At 53.5% G+C, this 12,942-nt stretch overlaps 2 protein-coding genes across 2 annotated transcripts; one reads left to right on the forward strand and one right to left on the reverse strand.

The window, feature by feature from the left end:
* The first annotated feature begins 1,645 nt into the window (after nt 1-1,645).
* CASP9 (caspase 9) lies at nt 1,646-8,271 on the forward strand. Its single transcript, XM_059487563.1, has 10 exons — nt 1,646-2,289; nt 3,216-3,435; nt 3,812-3,892; nt 4,054-4,085; nt 4,607-4,783; nt 5,457-5,546; nt 6,214-6,361; nt 6,708-6,887; nt 7,066-7,175; nt 7,799-8,271. Exons 1-10 carry the CDS (start codon nt 2,158-2,160, stop codon nt 7,889-7,891), a joined length of 1,263 nt encoding a protein of 420 aa, XP_059343546.1. The 5' UTR covers nt 1,646-2,157; the 3' UTR covers nt 7,892-8,271.
* Nucleotides 8,272-9,768: 1,497 nt separating this feature from the next.
* LOC132083025 (chymotrypsin-C-like) lies at nt 9,769-11,741 on the reverse strand. The gene is made up of 8 exons (XM_059487534.1): nt 11,702-11,741; nt 11,492-11,583; nt 11,306-11,403; nt 11,100-11,225; nt 10,873-11,018; nt 10,655-10,800; nt 9,884-10,036; nt 9,769-9,786 (listed from the first exon to the last, which is right to left on the reverse strand). The coding sequence occupies exons 1-8, from the start codon at nt 11,739-11,741 to the stop codon at nt 9,769-9,771; spliced, it is 819 nt and encodes a 272-aa protein (XP_059343517.1).
* Between the last annotated feature and the right edge of the window lie 1,201 nt (nt 11,742-12,942).

Here is a 12,942-nt window from a genome sequence, read left to right on the forward strand (position 1 = left end):
CTGCTCTGGTGACAGCGACAGGGCCAGGGAATGGCTGGAGCTCTGTCAGGGCAGGGTTAGGCTGGAGATCAGGGAAAGGTTCTGCCCTCAGAGGGTGGTCGAGCACTGAACAGACTCCTCAGAAAATGGGCACTGCACAGAGCCTGTCTGAGTTCAAGGAGCTCCAGGGGACATGATGTGACTCCTGGGGTGTCCTCTACAGGACCTGGACTCGATGATCCATGTGAGTCCCTTCCAACTCAGCATGTTCTGTGATTCTGGTTTGGTTTTTTGCTAAGTTGTGCTTATCCAAAGTCAAAGACTTCTTTCTTGTCCCATGTTCTGGCAGTGAGGAGGTTCACAAAGGAAACGGGGAGGGAGCACAGATGGGACAGGTGACCTGAACTGGCCAAAGGGATATTCCACACCACAGAATGCCCAGTGTATCACCTGGGGGGAGTGACTGGGAAGGAGCTGGTCTGTGTTCAAGAAGGGGATCTGACATCAGTCAGTGGGTGGTGAGCAACTGCATGGTGCAGTTTCCCCCTTTATTATTGTTGTTATAATTGTTATTGTAGTTGTTGTGTTGTTGTTGCTGTTATAATTTATCATTACTACTCTATTTTACTTTATTTGCAATTATTAAACTGTTATTTTCTACACATACAAGTTTTACTTTGGTTCTCCTTCCCATTCCACAGGGTGGGAGGGGAAGAGAAGGGGGGAGTTGAGCAAGGAGCTGCGTAGTGCCTAATTTCCTGCTCAGCTTAACCCACCACAGCTGGCTTAGGGAATGTGTGTTGGATGAATGAGTGGTGAGGTGCATCAAGGGCTGTCTGGGTGGCAGAGCTCAGAGGGCATCATCCACTTGGAAGTCTGCAGTCAGTGGCTTCCCCAAAGATCTATACTGGGTTCAGTAGTCCAGTCTTAATCAACTTGTTTATCAACGATCTGGACAGACTGACGGAATGTACCCTTCAGCAGGTTTGGTGATGATACGGAACTGGGGAAGTGGCTGATCCACCTGAAGGTTGGGGGCTGGGTGACACACCTGGGGCACTGGCTGATCCACCTGAAGGCTGTGCTCCCATTCAGCAGGACTTTGAGAGGCTGGAGAATTGGACAAAGAGAAACTTAATGGTGCTTAACAGGGGCAGTGCAGGTCCTGCCCCTGGGGAGGAACAGCCCCAAGTACCAGCACAGGCAGGGGTGACCTGCTGGAGCATCTCTGCAGGGAGGACCTGGGGGTCTCATGGTCACTGAGCTGTCCTGGAGCCAGCAGAGTGTCCTGGGGGCCCTGGGGTGCACTGGGAGGAGCACTGGCAGCAGGTCAGGGAGTGACCCTGCCCCTCTGTCCCTCTGCCCAGCCCTGGGGGGCACAGCTGAGTGCTGTGTCCAGCCCTGGGCTCCTCGCCGGGGGCATCTCCTCGCCGGGGGCATCTCCTTGCTGAGGAAAGGCTGAGGGAGCAGGGGCTATTCTGCCTTGAGAGGGGTCCTCATCCCCGTCCTGTCTGTCCCTGTCTGCAGGGAGGGCTCAGCCTCTTCTCCGGGGGGCCCAGCAATGGCACAAGAACAACTGGCAGGAACTGATGTACAGGAAGTTCCATCTGAACATGAGGAAGAACTTTGCTGTGCGGGTGACACACTGCCTAGAGAGGGCGTGGAGTGTTCATCCCTGGAGATATTTTAAAAAAACCTAACAAAACACCAAAACACAAAAGGACGGAATCGTGTTCCGTTCGCTCTGGGATGACCCTTCTGGACCACGGCAGGGCTCTTCCAGCCTGAGTCCGTGTGTGATTCTGGAACTCGGAGGCGGTGGCGCTTCCGGGCAGCGAGCTGCGGTTCCGGGGCAGAGCGGCGGCTCCGGGAAGGGACCGGCGGTGGGTCTGAGGCAGAGGGGCCGGTGCAGGGCAGAGCAGCAAGTCCAGGAAGGGACCGGCAGTGGGTCCGGTCATTGAGCGGTGGCGTCAGGAAGGGACCAGCGGCGGCTCCGGGTCTGAGCGGCAGTCCCGGGCATTGAGCGGCAGTCCCGGGCATTGAGCGGCGGTGTGTCCGGGCATTGAGCGGCGGTCCCGGGCATTGAGCAGCTGTCCTGGGCGTTGAGCGGCGGTGTGTCCGGGCGTTGAGCGGCGGTCCCGGGCAGAGCACGGCTGCGGCAGCCCAGGCTCCGGGGCCATGGAGGAGCAGCAGCGGCGGGCGCTGCGGCGCGGGCGGGCCCGGCTGGTGGCGGCGCTGCGGGTGGAGCAGCTCTGGGACCCGCTGGAGCACCACGGGCTCTTCACCCGGCCAATGCTGGAGGAGCTGCAGGTGGGCCGGCGAGCGGGACACTGAGCACCGGGGGTGGCCCGGGAAGGGTCCATGTTTCCTGAGAGCCGGGGACGGGCATGGCGGGGTAGCTCCTGCATCCCCTGAGCCCTGGTGACAGGACTGAAGGGTGGCCCCCATGTCTAACCCTGGTGACAGGCCTGAGAGGGGTGGCTCCGTGTCCTCTTGGGCTCAAAGAGGGAACCCCTGTCTCCTGAGCCCAGTGACAGGTCAGGGGGATGGCCCCCAAGTCCCCTCACTCTAGTGACAGACGTGGGAGGGATTGTTCTGTGTCCTTTCAAGTCCAAGGCAGACTCCAGGTCGCCTCACTCTGGTGACAAGCTCATAGGGGAGCTCCATGTCCCTTTAGTCCTGGTGACAGGCCCAAAGGGATGGCACTGTGTCCCTTCACTCTGATGACAAGGCCTGGCGTTGGTCCTTTTGCAGATGTTTGAGTACCGCCCCCTCCCCCCCCCCCACTTTTCCCTTCTTGTCCCCAGCTCTGGCAGTGCCTGGCGTAGGGCTTTCTCTTTGTGTCCCCTTCCCAGTCTGATGACACCCTTAAGGTGTTCTTGTTTCCCCCCCTTGGTTGCAGGTGACAGGTCTGGGGGTGTTTCTACCCCATCTTACACACTGGTGACAGCCCAGGGGTGCCATTTTGTCCCCAGGGGTCAGATTTGGGGTGCTCTCTCTCCCCCATTCCCTCTAGACCCCTCATCAGGCTGGGTGTCCCAGTGGTGACCATTGTTGTTGGAGGGAGGTCAGGGCTGGGGGTCTGGTGGGGGTCTCTGCCTATTTCCACTTATTTTGCTGTTGTTTACCCCGTGTCCCTGTCCTGGGTGTTGATCCCACATTTCCCTGCTCAGAGTGGTTGGAAGGGCTGCCCAGGCACTGCACAAACCCCTGCTCTGGGTTTTTCTCCTCTGCAGAGCGCTGGCAGCCGAGCGGAGCAAGCCCGGCAGCTGATCATTGACCTGGAGACTCGAGGGAAGCAAGCTTTCCCTGCCTTCCTCTCCATCCTGCGGGACACCGGGCAGGGCGACCTCGCTGAGATGCTGATCCAGGAGTGCGAATCCCGGCCGGTGCCACCGCAGCTGCCGGACCTGCGGCCCGTGGAGCTGGAGCTGCGGGAGGAAAAACAGCGTAAAAGTCAGTGCTGAGGGTGTGCTGTGTTTTTGGCAAACAGCATGAGGGGTGGCAGCTGGGATCCCTCTCACTGTGGGCAAGAGTCTAGGAAGTCATGATTTTTATTATGCTGGTAGAGGGGACTGTTGGAAGAATAATGGAATCCTAGAATGGTTTGAGTTGGAAGGTACCCTAAAGCTCATCTCATTCCATCCCCTGTCCTGGGCAGAGACACCTTCCACTATTCCAGGTTGCTGCAAGCCCTGTCCAACTTGGTCTTCAACACTGCCAGGGTGGGGCCTCCACAGCCTCTCGGGGCAGTCTGTATGTCCTGCTTTTCAGCCATGGAACCTTTTGAGCTTGGACTCATCATCTGTGTTTTTATCCCATGCCGTTACAGATGTGACCCCTCATGAACGTTTGTCTATCCCAGTGCAAGCCGAGAGTGAAAGACCTCGAATGCCTCCTGTGCCAGCCTGGGGTAAGCCACATTCCACTCCTAGAGCCACAGCATGCCAAAGGCTCATTTCCAGTGTGGTGGGAAGGGGAAATTCATATGCATTGGGAAAGATGCAAACTTTAGGAGTGTGATCTTCTTGTGGAGTGTGATGAGCTGAATCCTGTGCCTGTTTTGTGTTGTAGGTTCTGCTGTTGACAAGAGGAGGCGTGACCAGGTTAGTATTTGAGAAGGCTAAAATTGCAAAAGCTCTGTGCCTCATGGGTGACTCCAGAAAATATGTCTGGAGGAGCTGGTTCTCACTTTGTCATACCTGAGCAATTGCTCCAAGGCTGTAACAGGGCTGATGGTTTCACAGTGGATCAGTCATTAGCCAGATCCTCCTTAAGATTACCACAGTGATAACACAAATACTTGGCTCCTTTTGGTGAGGTTTGATGATGATGCCTAGAAAATTTTCCCAGAAATTTCAACTTGCTGTTGGACATGCTACAGATAAAGCAGCTGGTTTTCCACAAAGGCTTTCCCCAGTTTAGTGGGTTGTTTCTTGTTTCCAGCTGCTGATGAGGAGATGTGTGTGGAGAAAGGGTGCTTCTACCCATCCCTAGGACTAGAGTAATTGAAAAGCTGTGAAATGAGCCACTTTAAGGACTCCCATTCCTCACTGGCATTGTATCCTGCTGGATTAGCCAGCAAGCACTTGGAATAAGGAGTTTAATTGTAACTTGTCCCTGCCAGGATTATGAGATGAAAGCAGATCCCTGTGGACACTGCCTGATCCTCAATAACGTCAATTTCTCCAGAGACTCGGGTCTGTCCACCCGAGAGGGCTCTGACATTGACTGTGAGAAGCTGGAGAGGCGCTTCAGGGCCTTGCGCTTCACCGTGCTGACCCGGCGGGATCTGAAAGCTCAGGTGAGCCTGGGTGTGTCCTGCTGACACGAGGGATGAGAGGTCAGCCCCTGGAAGCAGTGGGAATGCTTTAGGGGATGTGTCTTGTGTTGGCAGCACACCAAAAACCTCCCACAAAGAAACAATGAACCACTTGCATCCTCTTACTTTATTGTTGCTCTGCAATTGCAGGTGGGGAGAGGACCTTGCACATTTTTGCCCTTCTGCATGAATGTTGAATCCTCATTGGAATTTGTAGGGATTTGGTGAGGCTGTGTTTTTGGGATAGCTTGAACAGTTGTGTCATGTCTGTCTGTGCCATCCTTGGCTGTTACTGGGAGTGTTGGAGGGAACTTGATCACCTGAAAATAAATATGGTTCTTTGCTCACCCACCAGCTCCCGGTCAGAAACAGTGGATTTCATCAGATAAATCATGTGGAAATGTGCTTTGGTTTGTGGTGCTGTGTTGTAAAGAGTATAGAGAGGTGAGAAATCTGTGTGATTAAAGCAGCCAGTGTTAAATAAGGGCAGAGATGCAGAAACTCTCACTCTCTGCCAATGGCTGTACTCTGGGCTCATGTTATCCTGTGGCAGAGGTTGACAGGATCCATGGCAGTGCAGTTAGAACAGGGCCTGGCAGTAACCTGTGGCTGACATATGATTCAAAAGACTCTCTTTGTGATGTTTTCTACACAGGAAATGGTGTTGGAGCTGCTGAAGCTGTCTCGGCAGGACCACAGTGCTTTGGCCTGCTGCATTGTGGTGATCCTTTCCCATGGCTGTCAGGTGGGTTTGTCCCATCTCTCCCTTTGTTCCTTTGCTGTGGGAAAGGGTTAATTCCCTGTCCTGTGGTCTCACACAGGGTGAGAGGGAAGTGGTCTGTCAAAACTTTGTTCTGCCATTGCAGTGCATTTCAAAGAGTTACACCATTATTCTGTGTTAAAGAAAACAGGAGCTTCTCTGATGTGGTCTGATCCAATGGTGCCAGTGAACAAATGTTTTCCATTTTGGAAGTTGGGGCTAATAATTTGGAGCTGCAGGGAGGTCCCAGTCAGCCTCATGTTGTGGTGATTCAGTCCTTCCCATTCTCCAGCTCTGACTGGGAGATGCTATTAGCAATAAAGCCTCTTTATTCCAAGTCAGTTCCTAAAGGATGAGGAAAAGCATTCTTAGGAAAATGGTGTATGGTATGTGCCTATTGTACCAAAGGATGAAGAACTCCTTTGCTGGAGGATGTGGGATATGAGTTGGATAACAGAAGTTGGATTGCTGGGTTTTAGTGCATTTCAAATGTCCCTGGATGTCCCCTCACCCTGACTTGGCCACAGGGATTCCCACAAACACCAGGATTTGTTCTGATACCTTTATGCCATGAAGCACCTGATGGGAAATGGGCCCCCTTGGAACTGGCCTTGCCTTCCCTGTCACTAGCTCCTGCATTTTCCTCTTGCAGACGAGCCATATTCAGTTTCCTGGAGGCGTTTATGGAACGGATGGAAAACCCATTCCCATAGAAAAGATTGTGAACTATTTCAATGGGTCCAATTGCCCGAGTTTGAGAGGAAAACCCAAACTGTTCTTCATCCAGGCCTGTGGTGGAGGTGAATCTTTGTGTTGGCTCCGGTAGCGTTGGGCTGTGGAGATGTGGTCAGGCTGTGGCTTTGGCTCCCTTTCTGTTCATTGATTGCCTCTCTCTCCAACTGTCTTCTCACACCAGCTGCCTCTTTTTTTATTTCTTGAGAGGCCACTCCAGCTCTTCACACACAGTGAGGAATTTTGTATAAACTACCAATGACTTTGACTCAACCAGTGCTGCTGAATGGCCAAAAAGCCTTACTTTGTTCTAGGGCCTTTTTCCTTTTCTTTCCCCATCTTTTCTTAATGTACAGCTGTGAATCTCTTGGGTGGAATGGACGTCAGGAGCTGTCTTGTTGCTGCTTTTTTCAGAACAAAGGGATCAAGGCTTTGTAGTGGATTGTGATTCCCCTGAAGAGGAAGCTCCTGGGGGTTCATTGGAATCGGATGCGACCCCGTTTCTGGTTTCATCAGATAACATGGATGAGCCTGATGCCATTGCCAGTTTGCCCACACCTAGTGACATCTTGGTTTCCTACTCAACTTTTCCAGGTGAAACAGCCTGTGCAAATCCTTTTCTGAGCATGGGGGAATTCGCAAAACAGTTGGAGTTTCATGGCCAAAGATAGGGGCAGTTCAGGATAACTGAGCTCTGTTGGAGCACTATGAGCTTGTTGGGGTGAGAGCAGCAGATGGGTTTTGGCATAACATTCTCCTTCTTTCTTTGAAGGTTTTGTCTCCTGGAGGGAGAAGTCAAGTGGCTCGTGGTATGTGGAAACGCTGGACAGTGTGCTGGAGCAGTATGCCCATTCGGAAGACCTGCTCAGCATGTTAGTGAGGGTAAATGTCTTTTTTGTTCTGCTTTTTGCTGATGAAGGAAATAGTCAGGGGTGTGATCAGTTGAGGCATGGAGGCCTACACTCAAAAAAGCAGTGAGGATATTGAGTGTTGAGTTTAGGGATGGGCTCATTGGAGGTACTGCAGAGAGGTTTAGTTACAAGGAAAGTGTCTAGCCTCAATCTACCAAAAATCATTGGAGGCTTCTCCAGTGAGAAGTAATCTTGGCAATACAGGCTTTAATCCTTCTGAAGAATTTGCTAAAAATGTCTTGGCTTGTCCTATCCAAGCTGATGGGATTTGGGTGCTCTTGTAAACTTGTCCTGGGGTTGGAGGAGCACAGTGCACAGGGCTATGGAATAAGTCTGGCTGATAAACATCTTTCTTTGTTTGCCTTGTTGACTCAATATTGCCAAAGTTGTGTACAAGTGTAGGTGCCCCAGATACTTTTTCTGTTCTCCATGGGTAGGAGAAAAGTCCAGTGTGGAGGGAGAGAGGATGTACAGAATCACCTTGTTGTTGTTTTCTGGTTGTTGCGGTGCTTCTTTGGCCACCTTAGCATGGCAGCCATTGATTCCCAGGGATGGGGAGAGCATCCCATTCCTCAGCCTCTCTTCTGTTCCCAGGTGGCACACGCTGTCTCTGCCAGGGGGAGGTACAAGCAGATCCCAGGATGTTTCAATTTCCTCCGTAAAAAATTCTTCTTCATGTGCCGCTGACACATGGGCTCCGAGCCCCCTGCCAAGCACTGGAGATTCTTCCTGTGGCTGAATGAAATCTGTGCCCACCACGACTTGGTGTCAGTGCTCCCTGTGGATTTTGTCTGTGTGTCCAGATGTTTGTCTGGAGAAATGTGTTCCACGAGCGTTGGCTTTGCCATGCAGTGGAGATGAGAGGGAGATTGTGCTGTTCCAATGGGAAATGTGAATGGAGCAGGAAGTCCCTTTGCTGGAGAACAGAGCCAGAGGAGAGCACTTCCAGCTCACCCTGACACGGCCACACTCGGCCTCAGAGGGTTTTTCTTTTCTGATCATGGTATTTGTGTCCTGTGCTGTCCAGGTAACTGATTGAGGGGACCAGGGTCTGATGTTCAAGTGAAATGGGATGAGTTTTGCATTCAGTGTTTCTAATAAATGCAATTAAAGAGCAAATCTTTAGCTGTATTCCCTTGTCTGTTCCATCTCCTCATTGCCATTTCAGCACCTCCTGAAGGCTCCTCTGAAGTGGGAAGAGTAGGAACCTTCACTCATGTCTGTGCTGCTCTGTCTGGTCATTACCAATGTGGCTGTGCCAGCCTATGATCCTGATCCTTTTGAGGAGTCAGTTGGGAGTTACTACAGGAAACTGATGAGGATTCATTGAAATACCAGTGCTGAGGTAAAGTTCTTAAGGAGCTGCTACCATGATGGCCTTGGGTCAGAAATCCTGTATCTGTGTTGGATTTTGAGGGGGAAAAGCATCCTTGGAGCCACCCTTGGGAGGTGCAGAGGCCTTAGGGTAGGTCTGTGCTGAGGGGTGCTTGGGGATTTGGAACTTGGGAATATCCAATCTGCTTTTGCAGTCACTGAGTATTTCCACACTCCTGTGGGAGCATTTCAGGTGCCCTGAGGGTGCTGCAGGAGGAAGCCTGGGCTGCCCTGAGCACCCCAAGGAGGGTCCAGCTAGAGCTGGGATGTGGCTGTGGTGGCCTTGCCCATGCTCAGGTGTTTGTGAGAACTCATGGTTGTCTCCTTCTCTGTTCTCCTTCTCCATCCCCAAGGGGAGTGGGGCTCTGGGCTGTCCTGTCCCATGTTATCCAGTTTTGTACAGAGCATCTGGGTGTGCAGGTGATCCCAGGGCTGATCCCATCTCCCCTGGACCTGTTCTCCTTCAGGAAAGGTGACCCTCCACTCTTCCCTTGTTTATTTCCCTGCTTCCCTCACTAAGAAAGCATTGGGACTGGGGTGGGGGTGACTTTGGGTCGAGATGGCTCAGCCTTGTCCCTCTCCTTTCCATGACATGGACTGCAGTGGCTGCTCCTTCTCCAGGGCATCCCTGGCAGAGATGAGAACAGAGTGGAGCACTCTGGCAGCACAGGTGGTGGAGGGAGTGTGGTGGGGCTGGGGAATGACCCCCAGGACCAACCCAGTTACCTCAACACCCCCATTATAAATCTGCTGCCATCAAGTTACCAGCAAGATCCCCTGAAACACCCCAGCACCAGCCAAGACACCTAAAAACTCCTTGGGCCAACTAGGTGCCCTATAGCCCCTCCCCAAGTTTGCTAGAGACCCCCCAGGACCACCAGGCCACATTCCAGCCACTCTCCCATCAAACCACCAGTCAAGGTTTGAACCCTTTGGCTTGGTGCTGGCCGTGGATCTACAATAGCTGGGAGTAACTTGTGGGGGATCTCTGCCCACTTTAGGCTCCCCAGGAGCCTGCCCAGCCTCACTGCACGATGTGGGGGCTCTCCCCAGCACACAGGCAGAAGCCCAGGACCACAAGGTGCAGCCCCCTGGTTCTGCTCCATCGTGTCCCCTTGAAAGAACCACACGAGACCAGCTTAGCACTATTGCTTTTATCACAGTCAGTACTTGTGCTGCATGCTGTGTCCTCAGTTCGTGCTCATTTTCTGCCAAAGAAAGACACGGGGAGGTTGATGGTGAGACCTCTGGCAGGGCAGGGGCAGTGTGGCCAACCTGCAGAGGGCAGGAGGAAGGGGCACCCACCTCGTTGATCCAGTCAATGTAGGCAGACACCCGGGTGAAGACTGTCGGCTTGTTTTTCATGTTGCATTTCAGGCCGGAGCCAAAGCTGACGATGCCCTCGACCTCCCAGATCCCATCTTCGCGCTGGCAGTTCAGGGGGCCCCCAGAATCACCCTGTGCAGACAGACAGTGTGGGCCATCAGTCCTGGGCACCCAGTTGGCACACCCCACATAGGACCCACCACTGTCATAGACAGGTGGAAGAATTATAAAAGAAAGGCCTTATGAAGTCAGACCTTGCTCTGCTAAAATTGCCAAAGCTGGCCTGTCATTTCTTCTGAGTGCAGCTAAGCTATTTTGTGAATGAGAAGTTCCTTTAACACAACAATCTATTCTGAGGGTGAAAAACAAATGCACCTCTGTAAACAATAAGATTTGTCCCATGAGAACCCAGAAAGGGAAAATGGAAACATATCTAGAGAGAGAAAATTTGGTAGACTTATTCAATTGTGCTTACCAGCCAGTGACCTGAATTTCACTGTATTGCTGACCAACTAGGTTTAACACAGTGCCTTCTGATATTTCCTATAAATATGAGTTTTGTGGATAAAGAATTCACTTTCTGCATGAAGAAAATGGAGTCTTGGCTGATTTATTCCAACACTCCACTGCAGCTCCATCCCCTCCCCTCCTGTGCTTCTCATGGAACCTGTTGCCCTGCACTGCTCCAGCACCATTCTCAATCCTACTCTGGGCTGGGGGCAGGTGCCCCCCAGCAGTGCCCACACTCACGTTGCATCCAGAGACGATGCCGTCGCCACCGGCGCACACCATGGTGTTGCGCACGAGGCTGCCCCACCAGTCCCACTTGGAGCAGGTCTCATAATCCACCACGGGCAGCAGAGCCTGTTGCAGGGCATCAGCCAGGGGCCCGTTGGCTGCAAGGACAGTCACACTTCACACTCTGCACACCCCTTGCCCAGGGACCCCTGGGGACTGTCTGGGGACACTCCACTTACTGCTGACGCGTCCCCAGCCGGTGACATAGCAGGGGTAGTTGTTGGACAGGATCGTGCCAGCAGCCGGCAGGCAGGCGGCACGGACGGTGTCAGTCTCCTGCACCTCCTCTGCCAGCTTGACCAGGGCAATGTCATTGCTACAGGGGGACATCAACCATGAGACAGCGGTCCCCAGCTTTGTTGCCCCCCGCCCACTCCTGGATATATTCCATCCCTACATGATAAGGATAGAGTTCCATTTCTCGTGGACAATTGTCTTCTCCACAGCCACGGCCACAGAACCAGGCTCGTCAGCCTCTGACAGGTCCTGCTTGCCCAGCACCACACGATAGGTCTTTGAAGAGCTGCCAGGGAGAGAGAGAGTGTCAGTCCCCACAGATCTTACCTGCATGGCACAGATGCCCCCCAGCACCCCAACACCCACCTGATGCAGTGGGCAGCTGTCAGCACCCACTGGGGGGCAATGAGGGTCCCACCACAAGTGTGGCTCCAGGATCCAGAGCGGCTGTACTGCAGCGAGATCTGTGAGGGCAGAGGCACAGGGTCAGAGCAGGAATGCCCCCATCCCTGTCCCCATCCCTGTCCCCATCCCGGTCCCTGTGCCCCTCACCTGCCATGGCCAGCTGTGGGCTACAGCGTCTTCACCGCCCACCACGCGGGAGCTCAGCTGTGGTGGCACGGCCGGCTGACCGCATCCGTAGGCTGTGGGACACCCGGCAAAGGGACATCAGAGGCTGCCTGTGACATGTGCCCAGGTCCAGGGCAGGCGCCACGGTCCTGTCCCCCCTTGCCCTGACCCTTCCCCATGCCCTGCACCTACCGTAGCCCAGCAGCACGACAAGACAGACGGCTCCCAGCATGGTTGTGTGGAGAAAAGGTGCTGTTGGTGGGGCCACTCACCCCTCTTATAGTGTCTGGACTGCTGGGGACCTTGGAGTGTCCCTGCCTGCTGCTGACACATGGGGACTGTCCCACGCTGTGGGCACAGGGGCTTCTCAGCCCCATCACCTGCTCTTATCATACTCATGGTCCTGCCTGGGAATGGCCACATCTGCCCCTCATGTGCTGGCACCATGCTGGGACATGGTGGGGACACCTGGCCCTGCTCTGGGAAGGGGCAGGGTCCCTGCTGGGGCACAGGGTCACTCCCTCCTGGGCCAGCCCCCCACCCATGATGTTGTCAGTGAGGGGCTGGGCAGCCCTGCTGCCCCCCAGCCCTGAGCAGTGTCTTCCCCAGGACATTCTCTGCCCCCAGTCCCTCAGTCTCCCAGGGTAAGGTGTTCCCTTTCCCGAAATGCTCATCACTGGATATCTCTGAGTCCCTGTCAGTGCTTGTTCACCTTGTGTACCCATCTTTGGCATGTCTGGGTGCTTGTTCCTGGCTGCTGCCTTGGCTGTGGCATCATTGTGGGTGCTGGTGGAACATTCTGTGTTCCGGAAAGCCTGGGGCTGAGTGGCTGTGCCATGTGTGACTGCCAATTGCATGCGTGGGGATTTAGGTGGTTTTTGCTTTCCTTTATGTTATCACTTTAGATTGTTGTGTTTATGGTTTGAAGTTAACTGTAGAAGTTTATTTTTGGGGGTTCTTTTTGTATTTTTCTATCTTTGGTTGGTGGTGGGTGCCCCAGGACAGTGGTGGAGGCCAATGCCCACATGTGGCTGGAAAAAGAGCACCTGGACAGGTGTGGCTACTTCTGCCAGAGGGAGCCAGGGCCAGCCAAGCACCCCAGTGGGGTCCAGCAGGAGCTGGGATGTGGCTGGAATGGCTTGGCCTCTGCCCAGGGTTTTCCAAGAACTCAGTGGCACATGTGTCCCCTTCCCCATGGCCCTGTTCTGTGTTGCTACTTCTGCGCAGAGCTCCTGGGTGTACAGGTGGTGCTGATCCCATCTCCCTTGAACCTGTTTTCTTTTAGGAAAGGTGACCCTGCACTCTTCCCTATTGGGATGTTAGGAGACACAAGACAGAAGATGGCTTTCAGACCTAGTTAACATAAGAGATTTGATTACAGGATGCCTTGGCAAAAGCAAAAGGAGCTTTGAAAATTAGACCTAGATTGCAGT

This window comes from Ammospiza nelsoni, chromosome 22 (assembly GCF_027579445.1).
Source record: "Ammospiza nelsoni isolate bAmmNel1 chromosome 22, bAmmNel1.pri, whole genome shotgun sequence".
In the NCBI taxonomy this organism is placed as follows: domain Eukaryota; kingdom Metazoa; phylum Chordata; class Aves; order Passeriformes; family Passerellidae; genus Ammospiza; species Ammospiza nelsoni.

Coding starts and splice junctions, on each gene's coding strand:
- CASP9 (XM_059487563.1), top strand. CDS start 2,158: ATGGAGGAGCAGCAGCGGCGGGCGCTGCGGCGCGGGCGGGCCCGGCTG. Junction 4,086..4,606: donor ACAAGAGGAGGCGTGACCAG/GTTAGTATTTGA, acceptor TGTCCCTGCCAG/GATTATGAGATGAAAGCAGA. Junction 6,362..6,707: donor CATCCAGGCCTGTGGTGGAG/GTGAATCTTTGT, acceptor TGCTTTTTTCAG/AACAAAGGGATCAAGGCTTT.
- LOC132083025 (XM_059487534.1), bottom strand. CDS start 11,741: ATGCTGGGAGCCGTCTGTCTTGTCGTGCTGCTGGGCTACG. Junction 11,226..11,305: donor ACAGCTGCCCACTGCATCAG/GTGGGTGTTGGG, acceptor TCTCCCTGGCAG/CTCTTCAAAGACCTATCGTG. Junction 10,037..10,654: donor GCATCGTCTCTGGATGCAAC/GTGAGTGTGGGC, acceptor CTGTCTGCACAG/GGTGATTCTGGGGGCCCCCT.